General features: G+C 48.0%; 1 protein-coding gene across 2 annotated transcripts in view; it reads left to right on the top strand.

The window, feature by feature from the left end:
- The first annotated feature begins 7,996 nt into the window (after window positions 1-7,996).
- Window positions 7,997-11,342, top strand: part of Cadm3 (cell adhesion molecule 3) — a 32,638-nt gene continuing 29,292 nt past the window's right edge. For both annotated transcript variants that reach the window (NM_001047103.2, NM_001412817.1), the window contains 1 exon segment: window positions 7,997-8,232. In NM_001047103.2, the coding sequence (NP_001040568.1) occupies window positions 8,151-8,232 (82 nt within the window). In that variant the 5' untranslated portion in view covers window positions 7,997-8,150.

The raw sequence follows: 11,342 nt of genomic DNA, 5'->3' as shown, positions 1-11,342 counted from the left end.
CCTAGGTTCTAGCAAGAGATCCTGCCTCAATAGATATGGTGGAGAGAAACTGAAAAATAAGCCCAGCATCACACGCACATCCGCCGCTACTTCACATACGATTTATACGAAACCAGCAAGTTGCTTGAGTCACAAACTCCTCATCCATAAAAGGGGGATGATACTGCTCCTGTGCCGTAAGGTTGTACATAAAGAATACATAATGTGGAATATGCAAAATGCCAGGCACACGGTAGGCATTCTATGGATGCTGAAAGAATACATGTGTGTCTAAAGTGACACACGAATGAAAAGCGTACACATTAACTTCCTGCAGCGCTTGTTGTTTTGAGCCTGTAGCATTCCTTGCCTACACCGAGCGCCCACGATCTCAGAGAATGAAGATGGTATCCAGGACTAGGGACCAACCTCTCTCTCTGTCTCTCTCTCTCTCCCTCCCTCCCTCCCTCTCTCTCTCTCTCTCTCCCTCTCTCTCTCTCTCTCTCTCTCTCTCTCTCCCTCCCTCCCTCCCTCCCTCCCTCCCTCTCTCTCTCTCTCCCTCCCTCCCTCCCTCTCTCCCTCCCTCCCTCTCTCTCTCTCTCTCTCTCTCTCTCTCTCTCTCTCTCTCTCTCTCTCTCTCTCTCTCTCTGTCTCTCTCTCTCTGTCTCCTACTTGGGTTTTCAACAGTCCTTTCATTCAATCAGTTTAGCTGTCACAGCCACTGTCCCTAAAACAAAAAATAATTCACTCCGTTTCTCTTGCCTCTCCAGTTTGCCCTTGACTTAACCTATGTTCTGGGTTACCAAGTGCAGACTAATTCTTCCAGGACCCCAAGTAGTGGCCGAACTTCCCAGTTGTCACAGCAAAGGTTCTGTCCATGACAAACTGGAACAGTCGGTCACAAGGTCAATCCTACTCCACAAAATATGAGTTGCCGTGGACACACATACATGTGCAGAAGCCTTTTCTCCGCCATGCATTGCGCCTAAGTCCTGTAGTGGCATCCTGGTCCTTTCTCTATCGTACCCATAGGATCCAAGACAAGACCACACCGAGTGGGTCTTATTTAGTGTCATGGCACTGGATTTGTGGTACCCAGGGGGTGGAGGTCAGGCTTTTGCAGCTCGTATCCATCCATCCAGCACTGCCAGTATTATCGCTCTAAAATGCAAATCTGGCGCTGACATTTCTCTGCTTAAGCCCTTCAATGACTGCCTGTCTGCAGCATAAAGAACAATCTAGCATAAATTCCCTCACAGTCTAGCCACAACTTTGGAGTTGCCCGCATCACCATTTATGCATATGCTAGTCCCTCCTTCCTCCCTCTCATCCCTTTGACACCTGGCCAATTCCTTGTCTCAACGGTTTTTTTTTTCCTGTAAGTTTAATTTCCATCTCTTCTCTGCTCCCTCTGTGCCTCGTGTATACATTTTCCCACACCATCTTGTGAATGTGTGTTTGCAAGCCTGTCTTCTCTATTGGACTATGAGTTCCTCTAATGTGGTTTTCATGACTTCCTCATCTTTCTGCTTTGCTTTCACCAAAGGGTGACATTTTGTAACAGCATTTAAAAATTCACCCTCGCTTAGGGATTTTAAAAAGCAGCCCATTTGTCTTAGAATTGTCGCTGCTATCAGTTATCGGGGTTCCCAAGTTGTACCCTATCCTTGACTCATATTATTCCTCACAGATAAATACGGTTCAGACCTGGAGTGGGGCTTGGGAATGGGGTGAGAAAATGCGATCTACTGAGCATTTCACTTTTTAACTTAAAAAAGATGCAGGTGCCATCACCTGCCTATAATCCTGGAACCTGTGAAGTAGAGGAAGGAGAAGCCAGAGTTTGAAGTCATTAACAGATATGGGGGTGGGGTAGGGTGGGGGGTTAGAGGCCCGTCTGGGCTGCTAGAGATGCAGTTTCAAAAACAACCATTTATATAATTTCTTAGTTGGCTACCACAAAATGCCCAACCACTTTCAAGGAATATTGTTCATCACTTAGAAACTGCTCAACAGGCCGTGAACAAAAGAAAGAATGATCCGAGAGTGGAGTTCAGATCTGGAGAGAGCATGTTATGTTCTCACGGAGCCTGGAAATGTTCGTTCACCAGGTGTGCTTATAAAGACTCCTGCTTTACTCTCACCATATTTACAGATGCAAAAGAATGTAATTGTTCGGAAGTGTCTTAGAACTTCTCTTTGGGAAGTCCCTAAAGACGCAGTGTACAAATCGGTCAATAAGCCACTGGGTGTTATTTTTTACATCCAGTTTTTAGTTCTCGTTGTGCCCAGAATGAACCACCAATTTGTATACAAAGGTGTGGATCCTTAAAGATATTTGTCCAAATTACAAATGATGGATGTTTAAATAATGGGTACTTCCCACAACGACAGCAATACAAAAGAAAGTAACATGCAGATAGAGATGTAACTCAGTGGTGGTGTGTCAGATTAGCAAACTCAAGACTCTGGGTTAGACTAGCAATAAGGACAAGTGGCAGACAGACAAATGATAGACAATTATAACACTTATGAAAGGTATTCTATATACATCTGGGCATATACATTGCAATCAGCCACATCAGCTTATAAATGGAATATCCATAAACTTAATGCATACATACCTGTGTGAAATATGCCAATGAATTATGGGTATATATGCATTATGTGCTTATGTGGAACATGTTTTATTGAGACTATGTCTCTACATTTGTCATTTGGCTAAATTCATACTTAAGTGAGATTGCCATTCTTTTAGCTCTTATGCTAGCAATAATGAGATTCATGAAATACCATTCCTGCCCTCATAGAGTGCACAGTTAGAGGAGAAAATGACTGCAAAATCATTGCAACACTGTGAGAGAATTATAAGAGTTGAGGTATACATTTTATACGGTGGTGGCACCCAGAAAGACAAGGTTACCCTCCGGTGGAAGGCTTTACCCAGGTGGGAGCACCTAATCAAAGTTTGGATGAACAAACACAATTTTCATCAGGCTTGATGAGATGGGCAATCCAGGTATAGAAAAACAATGTGTGCAAAGACACTGAGGCATGAAACAAGGGAGTATCTGGGGGAAATTACAAGCACCTTGATATTGCTAGAACACAGAATCAAGGTGAACAGTGTGGAAATATCTCACTGGAGAAAGCTACCGATCCCCATGTAACTGAAAATGTGCGTTTTTGTTTGAAGATGATTATGTATGTCTACTGTCTTTCCATAATACATCAATCAGCCTGTAGCTGGAGCAATGGTGACACACATATTTATTCTATGATTTTGTTTTTGCTTGAATTTATCACAAAACAATTTCCCCAGTCCCTGCTCCTATTTGTATGTTTCCCTTCTGCTCTCTCACCTTTCACTCATTTCCCTCTGTAATGTAGTTATCCACATCCCATCTCGCTTATGTTGTCTCCTCCTACATCAATCTGAGTCCATTGACAGCCTCATAGGTCATCCTCTTGTCTCATGCCAGGCAACTCCACTTCTCTGACATTAAGAACTAAGCCCACATGACCTTCAGAGCCCAGCCCTGAGCAGCTTTTCGGGCTAAGCACAAAGTTAAGAATGTAGACTTTGAGGCCTGAATGTGTCATTCCACATCACTGTGCAAGCTGGCTTCTTCAGGCCCCATTGTCCTCGTCTGCAATAGAGAGGAGATAGATGCTGCACAGAAGATGTGGGAATATAAAAATGTGGGATGAATGTAAAGAATTGACCAAAAGTCTGACCCTTAATAGTTATTGCTAATTATAAATCTGAAGTGTCTAGTGATTGTCATGCTTAAGTCATACACATACCCAGGGCAATTTAATTTGGTAGATATTTACCTTGACTTTATCTGCTTGCCTGGAAAGCAGTGGGAGGCAATGCTGCCAAGTTACACAACTCCAATTAGAATGATGCCCCCTGGGGTTGTGCAATATGGCTACCTACCCCAAGAAGGCGAAGGCGAGGAGGCTTTTCTCTGCAGTTAGTTGCTTTCTATAGTCTGAGTATTTCAGCTTCATCAATAAATTACTTTAATGTTTCAGAGTGCCAATAGGGTCTGTGTGCAGGGACATGTGGGGATTTTGTAATTTGCTCCATCTCTAATTTGCACTGTTAGTTATTTAAAAATAAAACAAAACCAGGAGTGATATGGAGACGTCAAGCCAGTGTGGATTCGTTAGGATTTTTAGGAGAAGGTTGGTCAGAATTACTTGTTGGCAGAGAGGAGGTGAGAACACAATCACATATCAGGCAAGCCTGGCTTAGATCCACTGATTACAAATATAATCATGTTACAACATGTTTTGCACGGGTAAGGAACTAATAAATTTAACTACATTAGGTAGCTTCTGGTGCCCACACAAGATACTGTGTATATAAAGCACTCAGCATGAAGGCTGGCAAAAGATGGCTTCTCAGTTCATGGGACCTGGGACCATGTTTTAATCATGTGCTTTCCGAGTTGCCAGCTCAAACCTGGTTAACAAGGAAGCTACTAGTTAAAACTGATAATTAAGTCGGGGCTGCTATTAGGACTGGTGGTTAGAATCCTTAATAGATTAGGGTTAGGATTAAAATTAGAACTCAATTAAGGTTAGAATTAAAATTCGTACTGAGGTTATTATTAAGGATGCTGTTAATTAAAAGTGGATGATAGAAGCAAGGGGTGGCATTGCCAAGTACTGGTTTAGTTGGGTGGAAAATTCAAGAGGAAAACAGAGTGGGAACCTGCACGAGTCTACTAAGTCACAGAGAGGAGAAGGGGCAGAGTGTGAGGAGGGAGCTGAGCCGGGGCTGAGACGCATCTTCTCGTGGGTCTTCCCTATAGGTGCTGCTGATCTCTACCAGAAGAATACATAAAGCTCACCCTTTGCAAACTGAGTTCCTTCTCTCTCCCCTTTGAGCAGAAGCTGCGTGGGGAAAGAATGCCCAGAGCCCACACAGCTGTGTCTAGCCCAGCATCAATGCCAGTATCACATTCCACACCCCCAGATACCCAGGCTGTTGCTGAGTGGACAGGGGCATGCGGGAGGCCAAACTCCCCCTCCCCCCTTCACTCTCCTCCTTGGTTCCCCACAGATAGCTGCCATCTCTGTAGTCCCACAGACAACCCACCTCAGACCTTGTGCAAGTCTCTGGGAGACGCGAATTGCATGTCACGGCATTTTCGAGTGCAAAGTAACCATAGAGATCCCAATCCAACATAGATACTTACATCCTACCTATCTTTATGATGAGATCATCCTTGCAGGTCATTCTTTCTTTGCAAAGCCCCTTTCCTAAGCAAATGGCACGCTTGTAAAATTGGGGGTGGGGTGGGGGGTCGGTGAAGATAGGGCAGTAATAGAAGAATTATAGAGAACGGGTTCTTCCAAACAGAATGTACACCATGTGATAGAAGTTACCATTCCGAGGTAAACAGAAGAGAACTCTCCAAATCAGACATTGCTCTCAATTCTCGGATCTGATTCTTCCTCAGTCTTTCTACCTCCAATGGGTACTCACTCTCTGCCCCTCACCCAGCCCTGTTAGGCTTTACTAGGTAGCTGCTGAACATGGGGAGCCACGTGGCTTTTGAGCTCCATTTTCCCGATCTGTTCAACGAAGACCCAATTTAAGAGGATGATGTTGAAGGTCCTTTGCAACTCTAATATGCTTTTATTCCCTAATTCTAAAAGACAACGGCAACTTCGTATTACCAAGAACTAAAACAGTGCCAGACTCATGCTGAGGACGCAGGAAAGGGAAGGGGAGCCAGTGGGAAAAGAGCATTCCAGAATCTTGTTTGCTGGCCTTAATACAGTCTCTCCCAAACAGCTCCACTTCTCCCCTCCCACCCTCATACCCATCCATCCCTTGCAGTTACAGTAGAGGGCGGGGCCAGAGCAGCAGTCATCAGAGAATTAAGGACAGGCAGAAGGGGATCGCTGTGATACAGCAGATGCAAAAGATAGTTAATTAGACGACTTTGGGACTTAATCCCACATCCAGCCTATCCCCACCTAATTCACCTCTACGCACCCCTTACCCTGGTCTATCTTAATCCCACTTACATGATGGCTTAAGCTAAGGTTTCTTCTAGTTCAAATATAATACTTTTTATCCATCAAGAGTCCTTAACTAGAGAAGGCTGATTTTTCTCACCATGGCTAATAGTTTGTTTAGCGTTGTAGTTGGGTTTTATTTTATTTTACTGTACTCCTTCCTCTCCATATTGTAACTAACCTCATACCAACCTGGTCCCACTTCCATTGAAAAGTCCTATCTTCCTGCACACTCCAACTACCTAGTCCAGTCTCCTCCCTCTCTTACATCCACATCTCCACGTTTCTGCAATATATATTATTCCATCTCCAAGACTTGGGCTTCAAGACAGTAGCCATCTCAGGAAGGTAAAGTGATTTGGTGTCACCCAAGACAGGTCAAGTCAGACCTTGTTCGATATTGTCTAAGAGGAAATAAAAACCACTCGGACAGTCAGGACATGTCCAAGAGGCAAGCAGATTTCTTCTATGGAAACTTTAAACTCCAGAAACAGTGAGTGAAAAATATCGGAGCAGACCCAGACCAGCCTGCAGGGGCGCCCTGAATGGTACTCTCTCAGTCCCAGATCACTGCCTGCCACTTAGATAAGGCTTTACTGGTTACAAAATAGGTTCTGCAGGCTGTCCTTGGGTTCGTAGATGACAGAGACATTAGCCACATCACCAGAGAGAGTTTAGAAGTCTTGGCATAAGGAAGGAAAGATTACCCAAACATTAAAGACTAGCACAGGATGGCAGCTCAGACAATGGACTGGAGACGTTAGCAGAGCCCCAGACATCCAACTTGTAGAATAAAGCACTATGTGCTTCTCTCTGCCATATCCAGTGCTGGGTCTTCTATTTCTAAGTGACTATAAAACCTAGATTCGGTCTGCTAACTTCCTTTGGGTTAGATCCGGTATTTTCTAAGAAATTTTAACATCCCTGAAATTCCCTGATTTCTACAATTCTAAAATTTAGAGATGCATTCTCCAAAGCTAGGTTTCAATCAAACGAACCCAGAAACGTCTTCTTTTTAAACACACCAGAACTCAGAGATAAGCTAGAAGAACAGCAAACACTAGGGACTTGGGACTCTTGAGTGTGACAAAGTGCAAACAGTCTTTCTCATCCATCTTCTCTACAGCCTCGGGGAACAAGAGGTGCATTACTCACTGTTTCTTGGTCTGTAAGAGGGTCTGTGGTCTGGCTCTCACCCTAGGTTCTTATTAGCTAAAAGTTGAGAAGAGCCCCTGGAAGACTGAGCAGAAAGGATATTGAGGGCTAGTTTGGGGAAAGAGGGTCTAAGACAGAGCACAGAGGAGGAAAATACCAAGTAACTTTACAGGATACTTCCTCGTTTAGTGTCTGTAATAAAGTCTTTAAAGAAGGCTTGAAGGAGATCGGGTCGGTGGCCTCCTGGGGTCAGCTTTGCAAAGGATGTTGCCTGGAGCCACAAATTGTTGCTGGACAGTTAAGTAGAGGGTCTTGAGTAAGAGGAACTAAGGAGATTTACGCTTAGGAGAATGCCTCGAGTAATTAGGTACCCTGGGGAGGTATCCTTGGTCACACAGCTGATAGGGGTGTCCTAGCTTTGGGGATCCCAGTTGCCTAAGGAGAAGGCGGGGCCGGAGGACTTCAGGCTAGTGGGCACGCCCTTGCCCAGGCCTGCAGTGGACTCTCTCGCCAGCTGGCCCACCGCCCTGTCCACCTCCCCTCTCTCCACCCCAAGCTTAAGAGGGGTGCACATGGGGTCCCACTTCTGAGTCAGCTCCCTCCCTTTGCTCCACACCCGAGTGATGCTGGAGGAGCTCCCGGGGGAGAAGATGGAAGGCACCACAAAAGCGCGGAGGGGGTGTGGGAGGCGGGGGGGAGTAGGGAATGCGGCATCCAGGCCCCCCCGCCACCAGCCCAGCCCCCCTTCACCCCCCCTCCACCTCCAACCGAATGGTTTGCTCCGAGCGCCCTATTTAATCCCGGCGACTGCAGCAGCGCCGGCTCCCTCCCGGTACCCGCCTCGGCCCCGGGCTTGGAAGCCGCTCCGGGGGCGCCCCTTTGGACAGCGACGCCGGCTACCCAGAGCCCCCGGCCCCAGTCCCCGGAGATCCAGGCTCGCCAGCGCCCAGCCAGGGAGGTGGCCAGGAAGCGCGATGGGGGCCCCTTCCGCCCTGCCCCTGCTCCTGCTCCTCGCCTGCTCCTGGGCGCCCGGCGGGGCCAATCTTTCCCAGGACGGTGAGTGAGGGAGGGGGCGGCGCCAGGGGAGGTGGTCAGTGCCCCGAGGTGGGGGTTCGGATTGGGAGTCGGGCGCAGGGAGCCTGTTGGCTTTGTTTGGAGGCGAGGGTTCAAGTCGCCAGCCTCTCGGAATACCCTTGTGTCTGTCTCTGAGCATCGCTGTCTCTGAGGACCGTGGGGTGTGCCGGCGTGTGCACCCTCCTGTGTACACGGCCGACTGTGTATGTCTGCGTGTGCAGCAGGGACCTGGATCTCAGGGATTGCTGTCTATTTTGAGCAACCGGGGTCTGGATGTGTTGATGTCCGTGTGTGTCTGGGTGTGCGCGTCTATGTTGGTGTCTGGTGCTGCGTTTCTGTGTCAGAGTCTGTGTGTATGTCTGTGTCAGTGTGTGTTGGAGGCGGAGTGAGATTTGTCGCTGTTTCAGTCAGGGCGTGTGTTGGGTGTTTGTGTATGTATGTCTGTAGGGGTTGGGTGGCCAGAACGATCCCCAAAACTGCTGTGTGCAAACATTTCTGCTCCCCCGCGCGTCCCCCACCCGCCGCGGAGCTCTGAGTGGGCAGGGAAGGGGGCCTGGGTGAGGCTGTCGAGGGGGGCGTGGGCAAAGGAGAGGGGGCTTCTCCTTGAAGCAAAACAACAACACAGGGCGGAGGGGGCCCCAGTTTGGCTTTAGTCCTAGTGGTGGTAAAATCTGGGAGAGGAAACCTATACTTGGGTGCGGGGCAGCAAACGGAGAGAGCAAGATATTTGGGAAGAAGGATCTATGGGAAAACCAAAGCTTTCCTGGGCTAAACATTAATTTCTCCAAATTTAAGGTGGGGTAGCAGTCTAGCCTCTTTGCCCTAGTCTGAAACTCAACCCTTCTTGGGCTTGTAAAGGTAAAGAGGTGAAGGTAGGGAATCGGGGAATGAAGAAAGGAGGAGGGGCCAGGGGAGAGGGGACTTGGGGAAGAGCCCCTCCCGCCCCAGGCCAGACTATGTAGGTCAGCGCTGTGGGGGCACCTCAGCCTTCTTAGAGGCTGCTGGTGGTTAGTGGGGTGGCTTGAAGAACTGTGTAGAGATAGGAAGAAGGGCGCCCCAGCTCAGAGCCTCAGGTTCCCGGAGGAGGGAGGACCAGCAGTGGAGGGACTAAAGGAATGCATCCTCCTCACTCCCGCGGCCTGTCAGAGGTGGGCTGGGTGGGGGAGGGGAAAGGGAACAAGACCTGTGCGGAGCTAGGGGAAGAGGGAGAGGAAGGGAGGGTGGTGGCTATGCCCGGCCAGATGCCAATGGGGAAGTGGGGGGAACAAAACAGAAAGGACCGCAGGGGAGGAGAAAGGGGAGGCGGTTCCTGGGCGATGGACCCAGTGGCCAGCAGGGATGGGCACAGGGCGGGGCGGGGTGGAGAGAGGAGGGGTTGGAACTGAGGAGGATGATGTAGAGAATTTCATCTGAGGAAAGCCGGCTGAGAGCCAGGGTGCTGGAGGACTAATAGCTCCACCTTGCCTGACCTCTTCCCCTTACCCTGTCTCCATCCTGGTAAAGAAGCTCCCCTTGACATGGGGACCCTGGGGATCCCCTCTCTACAGTTGGTTGGCTGACTCTTTCCACTCTCTACTCCCCACACTCCCCAAGGGGAGTTCCTACTATCACCACAGAGATGGCAGTCCTTTCTCTTGTACATGGAATCCCCGTCCCCAGAGGACTGAACTGATGACCCTACTCACAGGGGAGATGAGCAGACCTGGGTGGGCAGTGGGCTCAGGCTGGATACTGAGTGCTTGTGCCTCAGTAATGACACTCCTATAAGGCCCTGACTTTCAGTGCAGCCCCTGGCTACCCCATACTCATAGCTGAACCAAAGAAAGCAAGTGCCCAAACTACAATCTATTGGCAATGGGAGTGCCAAACTCAGACCCGAAAAGAGAAAAAAGATGTCAGAAAGCTGCAGGATCTTTAACTCTAAGCAGACAGAGCCTAGAATAAACCTGTTCAGTGACCACATCTTTGTATGTCCAATACATGAGTCTTTCTTGTTCTTCAACTTGGGAGCCCAGCCCCTATTTGAGCTTCAAAGAAAGAACATTTTATCTCAGCTTAGAAGAACAATTAGAGCAGCTTATAGGAAAGAGCAGAAAGCAGTAAACTTAGCATGAAGAATTGAAAAGAATGGGTCAGGAAGAGGGAATGTAAGTTAGGATACCTCTTTCCAAAAAAAAAAAAAAAAAAAAAATCCGACCAAGCTTCCCAAACATCCGTGGTGGAGAGTACAACAAAAGTCCTGGGTGCACCGATGTTTTAGATACAACCATCAGATGTCCACTATTAAGTTGACTTTGTACCTTGATTTCCGAGCTAAGGAAGGTGAGCTCTCATGGTGGAAAATAAATATTCTCATGGCTGGCAGCCTGGTAGGCCATTCTGATTAGCATCAGTCAGGTGCATCTCATAGCCCTGAGTTCACCTGGGGCTCCTGAGCAGGGTGCTAGTTAATACATAACTCACCCTGCAATGTTTGGCCCAATCTAGGAGAGATGTGGTGTGAAGACTTAAGGACAAAGTGACCCAGCAAGCCGATGCTTAGATAGCGAGGGGTGCTATGATTGGGAGGCCCACTCCATTGAGAAGAAGAACAAACTTCATGTACCTCAGAGGTGTAAATCTCCCTAGGGCACAGCATAAATATTTGAAGCTCATGAAGAAGAGCAGGGATTGAGAAGCTGGGATAAGACAGGGCCAGCTAGTTCTATCTGAACCTGGCCATCAGCGCTGTGGCCACATGCTTAGGAATTCGCCACCTGCCCTCCCTTCTGGTCTTTCTCCACTAGTATTAGCAGAAGTTGGCAGCTCTGGTTTGAGAAACACAAGGCCTGTGAACTTAATGCGCCCTGTGGTCATGTCTCTGGTGAGCGGCTTGACATGCAACATTGTGGCCAGCCTTCTTAGGGTTCCTCATTCCCAAGCTATTTTCAGTACAGTGATTTAACCGAGCAGAAGGACAACCTTGCTTTGCTTTACCCAGGTTATAGCAACTTAGCCTTGTATTTTAACTACCCTACACATGCATATCTTTTCCTTCCCAATGACCTTCCATGCATTCTGCAGCCCCCTGGCCAGGTGCCCAGTGTGGAGAT

The sequence above is a fragment of the Rattus norvegicus genome, chromosome 13, assembly GCF_021556685.1.
Source record: "Rattus norvegicus strain SHRSP/BbbUtx chromosome 13, alternate assembly SHRSP_T2T, whole genome shotgun sequence".
Classification (NCBI taxonomy): Eukaryota; Metazoa; Chordata; class Mammalia; order Rodentia; family Muridae; genus Rattus; species Rattus norvegicus.
The sequence above is the reverse complement of the archived record's forward strand: the minus strand, read 5'-3'. Positions and strand labels throughout refer to the sequence as shown.